This window comes from Hypanus sabinus, chromosome 15 (genome assembly GCF_030144855.1).
Source record: "Hypanus sabinus isolate sHypSab1 chromosome 15, sHypSab1.hap1, whole genome shotgun sequence".
NCBI lineage: Eukaryota > Metazoa > Chordata > Chondrichthyes > Myliobatiformes > Dasyatidae > Hypanus > Hypanus sabinus.
This window is the reverse complement of record NC_082720.1, coordinates 15,898,549-15,914,833: the sequence shown is the minus strand read 5'-3', so window position 1 is coordinate 15,914,833 and position 16,285 is coordinate 15,898,549. Positions and strand designations below refer to the sequence as shown.

At 41.6% G+C, this 16,285-nt stretch overlaps 1 protein-coding gene across 2 annotated transcripts in view; it reads left to right on the top strand.

The window, feature by feature from the left end:
• The window catches only part of LOC132405319 (slit homolog 3 protein-like), a 630,603-nt gene that overhangs the window by 514,814 nt on the left and 99,504 nt on the right, over positions 1-16,285 (top strand). For both annotated transcript variants that reach the window (XM_059990026.1, XM_059990027.1), the window contains 3 exons: positions 11,739-11,882; positions 12,125-12,268; positions 14,723-14,886. In XM_059990026.1, the coding sequence (XP_059846009.1) occupies positions 11,739-11,882; positions 12,125-12,268; positions 14,723-14,886 (452 nt within the window). The remainder of the gene's footprint in view (positions 1-11,738; positions 11,883-12,124; positions 12,269-14,722; positions 14,887-16,285) is intronic.

Below are 16,285 nucleotides of genomic sequence, written 5' to 3'. Positions count from 1 at the left end.
ATTCATTAGGATGTTGACTGGAATGGAGGGCTGCAGCTTGAAGAAGAGGCTGAATAGACTGAGTTTATTCTCACTGGAATGTGGGAGGCTGAGGAGTGACTTTACTGAGATATTCTTTAATGAGATGATAACTGAGGGTCATAGCAAGGATAAGTAGTAAGAACCTTTTACAGTGAGTGGGATAGTCTGGAACTAGAGGGCACAGATAAGAAGGGAGACATTTAAAGATGATCTGTGGGGTAAATGTTCACAGAGAGGGTGGTTAATGTCTGGAATATGATGCTAGAGAAGTTGATAGATGTAGATACAATTATAATATTTAAATGGCATTTGGATAGCTACATGGATAGGAAAGATGTTGAGGAACATGGCAGGCAGATGGGATGAGCAACAATAGCCTTCACAGCAGACATTGATGAGCTGGCCCTGGACCAGTTTCTGTGATGTACAATTTAACGATTCTATAATTCAAATGATCAATAAAGAAATTTCTATCTGTTCACTGATGAGCGGTGTTTCAAGAAAAGTCTTTGTATTTTCCCCATCAATGACCTAGGGTTTTAGTTATCTTATGCTGGAATTATTCCAATTGAACAGCATAGTAAAATAACACTTGTGTTAAGGTTATCGTGATCTTTTTTTCTTCAATTTCTGCCTTTTTGCCAAGGAAATATGGCATCTGCTAATCACCTGTCAGTGGCTATCTGGGCGAGTAGGTTAGCCAGCCATTCACTGGAAGTACAGTTCCGTCTTTGAATGTGATTCACTGGGTGCATTGTATATCAACGAAAACGTAAACGTTTATTTTGAACATCATCGAATTATAGGTAAAGGAATTAAATCCATCCTACAATGAATAGATATCTTGCAGTAGTCATAAGGATCTTTTCCTGTTCTCAAAAGCTTTGTGTTATCACTGATGCTGTTATATTTCTAGGAGTTCTCTAGCTGTCAATTAACAGCCCGAGGCAGATTCTGTTCCCGTGTGCTTGGCAAACAGTCCCTTTCTGACATTCCATTAGCACTGAATTGTGTACCTGAGATTTACAGTTACCTCAATGAGGACAGTTCTGTGGATTATGCTGTGTTGTCTTCTCCCTTTGAAGAGAGCTAATATTAGCATACATTGTAGTACAATAATTTTTAGAATTAAGAAATTTTTAAAAATAATTTAAATAGGGATTCTCCCCACCCAGCTGTTATATTTTTTTGCCACACAGCATTGATATGGTTAATGTGGAGAAGATGCTTCCTATGGTCGGAGAGTCTAAGACCAGAGGACACAGCCTCAGAATAGAGGGGTGTCCTTTTAGAATGGAGATGAGGAGGAGTTTCTTTAGCTATAGTATGGTGAATCTGTGGAATTCTTTGCCACAGACAGCTGTGGAGGCCAGATCTTTATGTATACTTAAGGCAAAGGTTAACAGCTTCTTGACTGGACAGGATCTGAAGGGCTACAGGGAGAAGGAAGGAGATTGAGGCTGAGAGAAAAATTGGATCAGCCATGATGAAATGGCGGAGCAGACTCAGTGGGCCAAATGGCCTAATTCTGCTCCTATATCTTGTGGCCTGATGATGTATTCTGATTCTATAAATATCAATGCAAAGTATTAGTTATAAATACTCATTATTTTCTTATTGTTATGTACAGCATCACCATTTTCAGTTTTCAAGTACCCCATATTGTCCTGACCATGTTTAATAATTTTCTGTTGGTTTTCATATACTCGTATGCTCCTTGCAGTTGCTCTTACATTAACATGCCAATCTTTGTTGACTGTCTTACTTCCTCCAGATCCTGGGGTCTAAGCTGTTCTGCTCTTTTATATTTTATGTGATCTTTCGCTGTCCAGTTGTCATATTTTGTTTTGTTCCACGATGTTAACTCTTGCATTTATGGAATTAAACTGGCACTCTATCACATTCACTTCTTTTGTTCAAATTGCTTTATTGATCTTCAATCACTTTTATCCATTAGTGACATTGCCCAGTTGACCGTATGTTTGCAATCATTGCAGATAGACAATTGGAAAATACTTTGTCTATGAAGGAAAGATGAGCAAGTCAGTTATGCATCAATTACAATTTGACAGCCTGGCATCCAACTAAATACAAATTAATTTTCATTAAAAGATCTCACAACATTAGCTTCATACCCTTTTCATCATCAGGCAGGCATTGATTTTGTAATCAAAACAGGATTGAAACATTCCCGTAATGCTTCACACTTGTTATACTTGATCTCTTAAATGTCAAGATAGCAATTCTGTTAACTTTTATTGTAACAGGAAGGTTTGCTTGTGCTGCACAGGGTTGGGGGTGGGAAGGGGTAAATTAGAATTGAAGGTGGATGGGAATCAAAGTGCCAGGTGCCAGAACAGGTTCTGGAGTGACTGTGGAGAAAAGTGTTGTTAAGTCTACATACAAGGTCAGGATTTGAAAAGTTGAACATGGTGGGACAAATGTTTTGAGCTGCGTATATTTCAATGCAAGGAGCATTGTCGGAAAGGCTGATCCAAGCTTAGGCATGGATCAGCACATGGAATTATGACATTTGTGAGACTTGGTTGCAGGAGCAGCAGGCCCTGGCTTTTTGTTATTTTGGGCATGGTAGAGTGAGAGGGATTAACGGGCGAGGAGTGACAGTACTTGACTGGGAAAACGTCATGCCGGTGCTCAGTAAGAACAGACTAGAGAGCTCATCTAGTGAGGCTTTATGGGTAGAACTGAAGAATAAGAAAGATATGACCAAGTTAAAGCGATTATATTACAGACCTCCAAAAATTCCATAGGACTTAAAGGAGCAGATTTGTAGAGAGATTGCAGACTGTTGCAAGAAACATGAGGTTATGATAGGAGGTGATTTCAATTCTCCACATATTGACTGTGACTCCCATACTATAAAACAGTTAGATGGCAAAGGGTTTGTCAAATGTTTTCAAAGAAGTTTCCTAAATTAGCATGTTGAAATCCCAACTCGAGAGAGTGTGATACTCAATCTCTTATTAGGGAATGCGACAGGGCAGGTGACTGAAATTTGTGATGGGGTACACTTTGTATCTAGTGATCAGAATGCTATTAGTTTCCAGATAATTATGGAAGAGGATAGGTCCTGGGCTTGAGATTCTAAATTGGATAAGGGCCAATTTTGATGGTATCAGAAAGGATCTAGCAAGTATGGATTGGAACACTTGATTTCTGGCAAAGGTGTATTTGGTAAACAGGAGGCCTTCAAAAGCGAAATTTTGAGAGTACAGAGTATGTATGCTCCTGTCAGGACAAAAGGCAAGCATAACAGTTTTAGGGAACCTTGGTTTTCAAGAGATATTGAGGCTCTAGCTAATAAGGAGATGGAGGTGCATAGCAGATATGGGCAGGAAGGGGCAAATGTGGTACTTGAGCAGTATAAGAAATGCAAGAGAACATTTAAGAAGGAAATTAGGAGGGCTAAAAGAAAGCATGAGGTTACCCGAGTAGACAAGGTGAACGAGAATGCTAAAGGCATCCACAGATATATTAAGAGCAAAGGAATAGCAAGACACATTATTGGTCCTCTTCATAGTGGTAATCCATGCTGGAGCTGGAAGAGATTTAGGAGATCCTAAAAAGGATTTTTTGCACCTGTAATTACCCAGGAGACGGACGCAGTCTATAGATATGTTGAAATGGAGTAGCGAGGTTGTGGACCCTGTACACATTAGAGAGAATGAAGTCTTCGGTGTCCTGAGAAAAATTAGTGTGAATAAATTCACAGGGCCTGGCAAGATGTTCCCACAGATCCAGTGGGAGGCTGGTGCAGAAACTTCAGGGGCTCTAGCAGAGATACTTAGCCATGGGTGAGGTGCCAGAGGAATAGAGGATAGCTAATGTTGTTCCTTATTAAGAAAGAATAAGCTGTGAAATTATAGGCCTGTGAGATTGATATCAGTAGTGGGAAAGGTATTGGAAGGTGTTCCAAGGGACCAGATATATAAGTATTTAGAAAGACGGACTGATTACATAGAAAAAACATAGCCACATAGAAAACCTACAGTACAATACAGGTCCTTCAGCAAAGCTGTGCCGAACATGTCCTTACCTTAGAAATTACCTGGGGTTACCCATAGCCCTCTATTTTTCTAAGGTCCATGTGCCTATCCAGGAGTCTCTTAAAAGACCCTATCGTATCTGCCTCCACCACCACTGACGGCAGCCCATTCCACGCACTCACCACTCTCTGCAAAAAAAATTACCTCTGACGTCTCCTCTGTACCTACTTCCAAGCACCTTAAAAATGTATCCTCTTGTGCTAGCCATTTCAACCCTGGAAAAAGCCTCTGACTATCCAAACGATCAATGCCTCTCATCATCTCATCAACTTAATGCTGTCCAAAAGCTCCAGCACATCCTCTTTCTTAAAATCTATACGCTCAGGCTTTTCACTCTGCTGCAAGTCATCACTACAATCACCAAGATCCTTTTCTGTAGAGAATAATGAAGCAATGTATTCATTAAGTACCTCTGCTATCTCCTCTGGTTCCGTACGCACTTTTCCACTGTCACACCTGATTGGTCCTATTCTCTCATGTCTTATCCTCCTGCTCTTCGCATACTTGTAGAATGCCTTGAGGTTTTCTGTAATACTTCCGCCAAAGCCTTCTCATGACCCCTTCTGGCTCTCCTAATTTCATTCTTAAGCTCTTTCCTGCTAGCCTTATAATCTTCTAGATCTCGATCATAACAAGGATGTTGTCGAGACTTGAAGACCTAAGTTCTAGGGAAAGATTGAATAGGTCAGGACTTTATTCCCTAGAGCGTAGAAGACTGAGAAGAGATTTGTAGCTTTCTACAAAATTATGAGGGTTATAGATAGGGTAAATGCAAGCAGGCTTTTTCCACAGAGATTGGGCAAGACTACAACTAGCGGTCATGGCTTAAAGGTGTATTTGTGAAAAGTTTAAGGGGAACATACAGAGAACTTTTTCACTCAGAGGGTGGTGAAAGTGTAGAACAAGCTGCCAGCAGAAATAGTTGATTTCAACACTTAAGAGGAACATGCTATGAAGGACAATGGTCTGGGTGCAAGTCGATGGGACTAGGCAGATAAATGGCTTGGCATAGGTAGATGGGCCAAAGGGCCTGTTTCTGTGCTGTAGCTTTTTGTGATTCTCTGACTCTAACTCATTTGATATAGAGGCCGACAAGCAAACTTATCAATATATGTACAAGTAATTAACTATATTAAACAGATGCTAGAAATATAATGAATATCAAGGCCATCTGGGCATGAACATTTTGCAAATCACATCCAATATGTAAATCTTCCCTCTAAAAGAGATGGATTAGATTAAGCTCAAAGGAAGAATGCTGATTGAATCAACGCACCAACTTCCTTTAAGACACAATCTGATCTCCATGTAAATGAAACAACTAATTCTTCTGGGCTACATACACAGTGAGTCAGAATCTTATTAAATAGGACCCGACAAAATGGCATAAGTATTAACCCATCAATGTAAATCGTCAATGATTCTTTCTGAGCTGAAAATCCCTAACAGCGACACAGGAAAGTATTATATCCCATCCCAAAGCCCTCACCAAGACTTCAGCGCAGTTCAACACTGACGACATTGAAGACCCCTAATTATTTTCTGCATAATGAGAAATTCAGTTATCAATACAGGTGTCTCCCACTTTATGAATGTTTGCTTAATGCCACTTCAATTTTACAAAAGGCCTACTTCAGTAACTTGTTTTTGCATTACAAAGAGGATTTTCGCTTTTATGAAAATTTTTCCCATATAAATTAATGGTTCTTTGCTTTATGTCATTTTGGCTTAAGAAAGGTGTCATAGGAACGTTCTACCTTTGTAAAGGGGGGGGGGAACACCTCTATATCTTTGTTTAGGTCTTCAGCATTTGCTTAATTTAATGCAAACAGGGAGCTGCTGTCACAATTCCAAAGGCTTTCATGGACCTATAGCAACAGTTGTTCCTCTTCAGGAACTGAATCCAAAACCAGATGTTGTGATACTGCAACTTTGCCTTTATTGGCAGCCTCGTTTGAAAGTTGGTAGGTTCAGGGCTGCTGCCATCTTCTGCAAGACCTTGCTGAGTCAACATGCCAAAGAAATATATCTTCCGGGCCCCTGTTGAGATTCTCTCACCCCATTTCCACAGCACTGCTGAAAGTGATACCAAGTGCTGTTGGAGAAATCCCTGAACAAATTAAATACATTAAGAACAGGTTGAATACCCAGAAAAAAAGAATTCCAGGATATTGACTCTGGATCGATGACTCTTTGGTGTATCTGCTGTTGTTGCCTGCATGGTGGTGGGGTGGGTGGGGAGAGGGGTCGGTGCTTTTGCTGCATGGGTGGGTGGTGAGAGGGGTCGGTGCTTTTGCTGCATGGGTGGGTGGTGAGAGGGGCCAGTGCTTTTGCTGCATGGGTGGGTGGTGAGTGGGGTCGGTGCTTTTGCTGCATGGGTGAGTGGTGAGAGGGGTCGGTGCTTCTGCTGCATGGGTGGGTGGTGAGAGGGGTTGGTGCTTTTGCTGCATGGGTGGGTGGTGAGTGGGGTCGGTGCTTTTGCTGCATGGGTGGGTGGTGAGAGGGGTTGGTGCTTTTGCTGCATGGGTGAGTGGTGAGAGGGGCCGGTGCTTTTGCTGCATGGGTGGGTGGTGAGAGGGGTCGGTGCTTTTGCTGCATGGGTGGGTGGGGAGAGGGGTCGGTGCTTTTGCTGCATGGGTGGGTGGTGAGAGGGGTCGGTGCTTTTGCTGCATGGGTGGGTGGGGAGAGGGGTCGGTGCTTTTGCTGCATGGGTGGGTGGGGAGAGGGGTCGGTGCTTTTGCTGCATGGGTGGGTGGTGAGAGGGGTCGGTGCTTTTGCTGCATGGGTGGGTGGTGAGAGGGGTCGGTGCTTTTGCTGCATGGGTGGGTGGGGAGGGGGGGGTCGGTGCTTCTGTTGATGCTTCTGCGTAGGGAGTGGGCGGGGGCTTTGGGGCTTTGATGTTTCTGTCATTCATTCTATGGAGACACGGGGCCTGGTTGAATCATCAGCCCGCAGTGTTTAGGTTGAATATGAGGAAGCACAGACTGCGTTGCTGTTACTGTCTGGAAGTAAACCTCAGCAGGAATAGACACCTGCAAAATGCACGCACGCACGCACGCACGCACGCACGCACGCACGCACGCACACACACACACACACACACACACACACACCCAACCCCCCCCCCAGAGGAACTGAGCAGGTCAGGCCTCAGCAATGGAAATGAGTAAAGAGCCAAAGCTACAGGCCTATAATAGACTCTGTCAGTAGACATGTGAAACGAAACGTAGGTTTGCTGATCAGTGGAAGTTAACAATGTACACACTTCAGAGTTCAACCTAAGTGTTCTGATTTGCCTGGCCTGTATGATATCGGAAAGGATTTCACACTGATGGGACAGACATAAAATGGGGATAATACAGCTTTCGGTTAATAAACTTGTTGCCAAAATGTGTCAATACTGCACACGTGATATTGAGCCACCTCACCATTTGGAATGACCACATTTCCAGGTACCGTGGTGGCATCTGTGTGGAATTTTCATGTGCTCCCTGCAATGCATTTTACCCCTCCTGCTGTGCTCTAGTTCCAACCAACATCCCAGGACAAGCCAGTAGATTAACTGTCCAGTGGAAATTGACCCTCGGTATGTGGCAGAGGAATCAAGGTGAAATGGTTGGCATGTGACAGGAAAATAACTGGAGGAAATGAGACTGATGGAATTTCTTTCAGTGGGTGAAATTATGTTTTGTCAGGAAATATGAAAAAAATAGGAAAATATAATTCAACCTAGTTCAGTCAGAGAGCACCTGCAGATCAAGGGCCTTTAACACCCAGATCAGATACAAACAACCTGGCAGCATCACGGCCACATGCTCCACCTGTTTCAATTAGTCGTTTCCTTTAAAATGCTTGCCAACATTCTGAGAAAACCTGGAATATCATTAGATCTGGCAGCAGTGAGAGAGAAAAAAATAACATCAGGGATGATTCATAGAATACCTTTCTCTGAGTGAATAGTAAAAGAACGACATTGATGAATGTTAGGTAGATGGGAAAGAGCCAGAAATTAAAGAATTCAGGAAATTAATCATCAGGATATACCAAGGGCAGAACATGAGTTTCTACAAATAATGGATTACCACATGACAATGCCAAGTAGATGTGTTAATTTATGTAAATTTGCAAAGTTTATATATCCTCTCCACTCTTCACATTTGACTAAGGTGAAATGATTTTACTCTTCTAAGTCAGGCTTGTTTCAGATGCTAAAGGCTGTGAGAGCACTTTCACACATGGACAGATGGAGATGAAAGAAGTGGTTCAAATCATATTCCTTCATTTTTTTTGTGTGCAGACCTCCACGGGTTGCCTGTAGCATTAAACAAGACTCCGGAGAAACTTAGGGGTCAGGCTGCATTTGTGAAGGAAGTTGAATGCTGACTGTCCACTTCCCTCCGCAGGTGCTACCCGACCTGCAGAGTTCCTCCAGGGTGAAGTTTGTTGCCCCAGATTCCAGCATCTGCAGAAACCTGAGTCTCCATACCTGTAACATTGTGTAGCCACACAGCAACCCCCAGTTTAACAGCTCCTACTCAGCTTGCCTTGGTTCTTCACTCCCGGTCAAACATTTGTCCTTGCTCTGCCTCACATCCTCCTGTCACATTTCTCTCTGCCTTTTCTGCTTCTCCGTTCATTGTGCTCAAACAGCAATTAACAGTTTAAGCCATAATCCCAAAGGGAAAGTGGAAAAACTTACCCTGTCCTGTCACTCCAATGTTTACTCACTCAGTTGCCTACTTAATTTTCCCAGATGCAGTTTTGCAAGTTTAGTTTAGACCTTAAGACAAAGAAAGAAGGAATTTCTAATTTTGAACTAATTTTAGAGCCTGCAGCTGGAGAAATTAAGCAGGCCTTATAAGATCAGCCATCAAGGGAGCTTATTAGATTTCTTTGGAGGAGGAGGAAATGGGCCTCAATGTCCAGATCATATTGGAGCCAAGATTCGGATTTTCATGTTCATTCACAACGCTGCGGTTTTCAGTATTTGTAGAGCCAGGTTTCAATGTTGCATGAAGCATTTGTCATTTGTACAGCCAGTTCATTCTCCACTCTGACGTGTCTAGGTCAGACAACCACACTGCTGTTTCACAGAAGCTAAAGTATCACCCAGAATCACACACTTTGGTATAGAAAGGGGCCATTCAGCCCATCAGGTCTCCTGGGAGAGCAGGCCCTACTCTCCCTTCTTCATAGTCTTGCTGTTGGTTATTTTTCTACAAGAACTCATCTAATTCCTCTTGCAACCCCTCTATCGCTACCATTTTACTGATTTTCCTATTGTTACAAATTGCAGGATCTTGTCTTCTGACCGTTTTTATTAACCCCTTCCCTCACTTTCCTTTCTTGCTCAGCTGCTACTTTATCCTCATGCTCAGTTTCACTCAGTTCTATTTCACACTTCATACAGCTGGTTAGTCACCCACTGGTACACATCCTTGTATTGTGTCCATCCTATGTGGCAAGGGCTGTATCTAATTGGATCAGTAAGGAACCCATTCGGAGTGAATCAATGAATGGGACTCATCAGCCTAGATAGGGGTGGAGGTCTGTAGGTAGGGGAGGATAAACCCAAAGAGTGTGTGTGTGCCTGAAATGGACCATGTTAATTTTACAGTGTTAGCTATTGCTTCTTACAGAGACCACTGTATCTGCAATAGACTCCTTATTGAGATCACTAAAATATCATGATCAGCTGAAGAAGCTGTTAAATGAGGTAACACGAGGGTCCTGACGAAGGGTCTTGGCCCGAAACGTTGACAGCGCTTCTCCCTATAGATGCTGCCTGACCTGCTGTGTTCCACCAGCATTTTGTGTGTGTTGCTGTTAAATGAGGTCGTCATTTCACCTCAATTGGCAGGTTAACCTGATGTTGAGTTGACAATGTTCCTATCCCTATGTAAATACACTTCTGCGGGAGAGAGGGATTTAAAATTACTCCTTGCATTACAAATGTTTTATGGATTAAGGCTTTCTCTAAGTATCAGTTACAATGTAAGTATTGTATCTGTTTTTTCATAGCAATTTGCAATGATTTTACCGTCTTTTTACAGATTGGACTTTACAGAAATTACATGGTGATATACTGTATATCACACTCATGAATCAAATGATGTTAAGATAAATTATTTCCTCTCCATATTACATCAGCTCCATAAGCTCCTTCCAACATCACAAATCCCAGTGGCACTGTGTGCTACATTGCTGTTTGGATGCAATGGTCTCACGTTTGATCCTTTGCTTGTGCCGAGCCAGTTGACTATATACTACAGTGGTCTCAAGCCTCTTTCATTCCTGTCTCCGCCACTCCTTAGCTTTGTCCATTTCACACTGAAAAGGCACTCGTGAATATATCAGGAGGTATACAGAATCAGACTTTGCCGTGTTCTTACTGCAGTCAAGTTATTTCAACTGGACATTGAGATGAAATACCTCTTCCCCCACTCCCCCCCCCCCATTAGAACCTTGTACTCCACTGTGTTGTCAAGACAACACAGATTGTTAGTGCTGCAATTATTATTGGGATGCTCATGGTAACACTAAACATCAGAAGAGCACGGATTTGAGACGGAAGGTTGTGGAGTGACTTTGTTTTATAGGTTATAAATGGATTTTCCAATTACTGCAGCTCAATTTGGAAAACATGCAAGCTGCTGGCTCGATAATAGCAGGTGTCTTGTTTAAAGGCCTTCTCTCTAATACAATCTTAATTCATTCTGGCTGTTGATAAATTACCTAATGCAATAAAAAGCTAAACATTATGAGTGTGCCTGCTGACCAAAGCATCAACACATTTCCTCCTGCCTCTCTCAGTAATATACTTATTACACAGCTTTTCGATTCATACCGAATTAGAATTAGTGCCCCAATGCTTGTCTATATATGCACTCATGTATATTCTTTGTGCTTATGTTCCTGTGTGCTATTATCTGTATGTCACGTGTATTATCATATTTCCTTGTATAGTTCCTTGTGTTTACATAAACATGCCACAACAGACTATCCTTGCTGATTCTGAGCACAGGCAGTTCCAACCTAATGGAGGTTAGGCAGGTTAGGACGTTTGCTCTTTCATGAACGTGCTGGAAAAATACAACTTGCACCAAGCTGACGTGTCCACTTTCTCCACCATCCATCCTCGTAAATGTTTCGAGGTGGATTGCCCGATTAGTGCTGGATTCTCAGCAGATTTGGTCAACAACCTCTGGGAGGCTACCCAACGTGGACCCTGAATAGCCGTCAGTGAATAAAAACTCCACTCCAACTTCAGGCGTTAGGCTGAAAAAGACTGGAAACAAGACTGCAGACCAAACAGAGCAGAGTGCCCTGGCATGGTTAGATCACAATATTGTCCATCTCATTAATAAACTGATCACAATTATAATTCAGTATGCCTCTACTTCAATTAAAATGTAATTTAACAATTTAAGAATGGTTTATAGATTTCTTCATTTTTCATTAACTCATTGTTAAATGCTGCTTTCATTAAATCCCTTCATTTTCCAATTTATTGCAAGGCTAATTATTAATCAATTTTTGTTGAATGATCTTATCAAAAATGCTTTTGTGAGAGGGGAAAATCCTATCTACATATACTTGTGCAGTGGTAGCTTATTTTCTAGAAGTAATTGTTTTACCGTCTCTCATTAGAAACCTGAGTAACAATAAGATCCAAGATATTCGAGAGGGAGCATTTGAAGGGGCATCAGGAGTGCTGGAATTGCTACTGACTGGAAATGAGCTGGAAATGGTCCACAGCCGAATGTTTTCTGGTCTCTCTGGACTCAAGACACTGTAAGTATACAGCATGATAACCCACTATGATGTCCAACTTGGACACAGTTTACAGTTGCACCTGGAAAGGCCACGGTGATATTGTCAGTGCTTCGTAATTGATGGCACAATATCCTCAGCACTTCTGTGGGGTATAATTATTCATTAATATTTTATTGGGAAATGTTTGTTGAAAACTGTGCACTTCTGGTTGTTACTGGCTGAAAGTGTCAAATTTTCTTCCTTATTAACTAATGTTGCAGGATGCTACGGAACAACAGGATCAGCTGTGTCAATAACGACACGTTTACTGGCCTTACCTCAGTCCGCCTGCTGTCACTCTACGACAACCGAGTCACCACCATCACTCCTGGAGCATTCAACACTCTCCATTCCCTCTCAACCATGTAAGATCTGCTTTGATCTCGGTATTTTATTCCAATGATAACCTGTTCCATCTTGACCATTGCTTCTTGTTTGACCTTCATAAGCACCTCACATCCATCTCCACTAGACCATTTCTTTTCAAGTTATCTTGCCCATTTATTTTTTATGTAGGCTACTTAATTTTGACTTTGAACCACAGAACATCAGAACAGAATCAATAGACTTAAAATTAGATCATGCAATTAGAAAGCTTTTGGCACATTGACCTTCGTAAATAAAAGTACTGAGTACTGGAGATGGGATGTTCTGTTGAAGTTGTATAAGACATTGGTAAGGTCTAATTTGGAGTGTTGTGTGCTATTTTGGTCACCTACCTACAAGAAAGATGCAAATAAGATTGAAAGAGTAGAAAGAAAACTTATGAGGATGTTGCCAGGACTGGAGAACCTGAGTTAAAAGGAAAGGTTGACTAGGCTAGGATATTATTCTTGGAATATAGAGAGATTTGATAGAGGTACAGTATACACACTTATGGGGGTTAATTATAGGGTAAACGCAAGCAGGCTTTTTCCACTGAGGTTGGGTGGGACTACAACCAGAGGTCATGGGTTAATGGTGAAAGGTGAGAAGTTTAAGCGGAACATAAAAGGAAACTCAGAGGACTGTGAGAGCGTGGAATGAGCTGCCAGCTCAACTGGTGAATTGAGCTCGGTTTCGATGTTTAAGAGAGGATTGTATAGGTACATTAATGGTAGGGATTTGTGGGCTATGGTGGTAGGTCGATGGGAGTAGGCAGTTTAAGTAGTTTAGCATGGAACAGATGGGCCAAAGGGCTTGTTTCACTGCTGTACTTATCTATGACTTCAGGACTATTAAGACTTCTGTGTTCAATATTTTCTGATTTGATATGGTGCTTCTGGAGAATATTTCCCCATATGAATGACTCTGGAATTAGCTTCTAAGAATATAAAATGGTTGATAATAGGTTCAATAGAAATTCAGGAAAAATCCTTTGTCCAAGGAGAGACAGGAGCATAAAACCACCTACTGGAAACAGCAGCTGGAGCAAGAACCTGTTCCATCCAGGTAAGTAAATGAAATTAAAGGAAAAAGAACAACATGTAAACTTGAAGAGATACAGATGCTGGAAGAAGGATCATGTGGAATAATTTGAGCCAAATACTTGTTCCCCTACTGTGTGAATTTGATATAATTTAGTGATTCATGAAAAAATGGAAAATATTTAGAATTGGGTTTTAGTTTATGGCATGTTGATTCTCTTCTGTTTCAACAAGATAATGATCGAAGAAGGGATCTTAAGCTATGAGACTAAACTCATAAAATGAATATACATTTTAAGTAAAATGTATTAAGTTCTGCAGAGGCCTGAGGTCAGAGCGATGTATTTGTAAAGAATATGATTGGAAATCTATCTTTGTGCCATTCATAAGGAAAAAGTAATTTTAGCAAATTGGTAAAGAATATTCACTTCCAGAAAATGCAGAAATTATTGTTCTAATGGACACATCGACAAAGTGCTCCCTGGGCTGTTCTGTGTTCTTGGAATTTGCTCTTCATTAGGGTTAATAGTATATTATCAAAGTGACATCTCAGATAAATTAAAAGTTACGGATTAAAACCTAGTATTGAGAAGTCAGTGAAACATTCAGTCATATCAAAGTATTTCTGAGAAGACAATACCCAGTTTTATGTGAAAGAAATGTTGGGGGAACGAAATGATTATACACTCAGTGAGAACTTTAATATGTACACCTGTACACCTGCTCATTACCAAATCAGCCAATCATGTGGCAGCAACTCAAAGCATAAAAGCACGCAGACATGGTGAAGAGGTTCACTTGTTGTTCAGACCCAACATCAGAATGGGGAAGAAACGTGATCTAAGTGACTTTGACCATGGAATGATTGTTGGTGCCTGACAGTGTGGTTTGAGTACCATAGAAATTGCTGATCTTTTGGGATTTTCACGCACAACTCTCTCTAGAGTTTACAGAGTATTGTGGAAAACTAAACAAAACAAAAAATGGCAGTTCTGTCGGAGTAAACCCCTCGTTAATCAGAGAGATTCGAGGAAAATGGACAGACTGGTTCAAGCTGACAGGAAGGTGACATTAACTCAGATAATCATGCCTTACTACAGTGGTGTGCAGAAGAGCATATCTGAACACACAACACAACTTTATTTAGGTGCAGTAGGTAGCTAATAAAGTGGCCGATGTGTGTAATTGAGTTGTATCTCTAGTATACTTCTTTTCTTAGTGAATCCACAGATAGGATGGCTACATGGATTAGAATGGTTTACAGGTGTATGAGTTAAAGTCAGTCGAATAAGGATTAGCACAGATAAGCCATCTTGTTTGGCAAGGAGAAGTTGGACTGAATCCATGTTTCTGTGCTGTGTTACTCTACGAATCTATGAATTTATTAATTCCCATTTTGCTGGTCTTCCACAGAAACCTACTGGCCAATCCTTTCAACTGTAACTGTCACCTGGCCTGGTTGGGAAGGTGGCTGAGGAGGAGAAGGATTGTCAGTGGAAACCCACGTTGTCAAAAACCATTCTTCCTGAAGGAGATCCCAATTCAGGATGTGGCTGTTCAGGATTTCACCTGTGATGGTAAGGATTGCTGGGCTTTCTCCTGGGTTGGGGGGATCATAGGCTGTGAGAAAAATAGTGAAAAAAATCATCAAACATGAGGTAAAATGTTGCAATTGTAAATAAATATGTGGAACATGTATCAACTACCGAGATTCTATGAACATTAAGAAAGAGGTCAATAGACAATAGACACTAGGTGCAGAAGTAGACCATTCGGCCCCTCAAGTCTGCACCGCCATTCTGAGATCATGGCTGATCATTCACTATCAATACCCAATCCCTGCCTTGTCTCCATATCCCTTGATTCCCCTATCCATCAGATATCTATCTAGCTCCTTCTTGAAAGCATCCAGAGAATTGGCCTCCACCATCTTCCGAGGCAGTGCATTCCACACCTCCATAACTCTCTGGGAGAAGAAGCTCTTCCTCAACTCTGTTTTAAATAACTGACCTCTTATTCTCAATCCATGCCCTCTGGTACTGGACTCTCCCAACATCTGGAACATATTTCCTGCCTCAATCCTATCAAATCGTTTAATTATCTTAAACGTTTCAATCAGATCCCCTCTCAATCTCCTCAATTCCAGCATGTACAAGCCCAATCTCTCCAATCTCTCTGCGTAAGACAGCCCTGCCATCCCAGGAATCAACCTAGTGAATCTACGCTGCACTTCCTCAATTGCCAGAATGTCCTTCCTTAAACCTGGAGACCAAAACTGTACACAATATTCCAGGTGTGGTCTCACCAGGGCCCTGTACAAATGCAAAAGGACATCCTTGCTCTTGTACTCAATTCCCCTTGTAATAAAGGCCAACATTCCATTTGCCCTCTTCACTGCCTGTTGCACTTGCTCATTCACCTTCATTGACTGGTGAACTAGGACTCCTAGGTCTCTTTGCATTTCTCCCTTACCTAACTCTACACCGTTCAGACAATACTCTGCCCTCTTGTTCCTGCTTCCAAAGTGGAATTAACCCATTTACTTTATAGCAAGCACGCCAGTGTGGGACAGGGTTTAATTTGGTTGTAGACACAGAGGCTTTAGATTTTGAAATCCAGAGCAAGGAACAATCTGTGGGAGGAACTCAGTGGATCAAGCAGTATCAGAGCGAGCGGGGCTGGGTGGGGAAGAGGAATTGCTGATCTGTCGGGTCAAAATCCTCCATCAGTACAATCCTTGCATCACAAACTCATACATGAAAAATAGACGACCTGGCACATTAGAGCACCTATGATAATAAAATTAAATTTTCTTCAAGAAATTAAGAGGAAAAATGGGAAGGGAAAATACTGACACAAATAAATAAAATTATAAAAGAAATAAACACTTGATATTGGTATTTCTACAATTCCCTGCTACAGAGGAATAAGGGAGCAACAATGTATATAGCCTCTGTGCAATTCCAGACTGTTAAA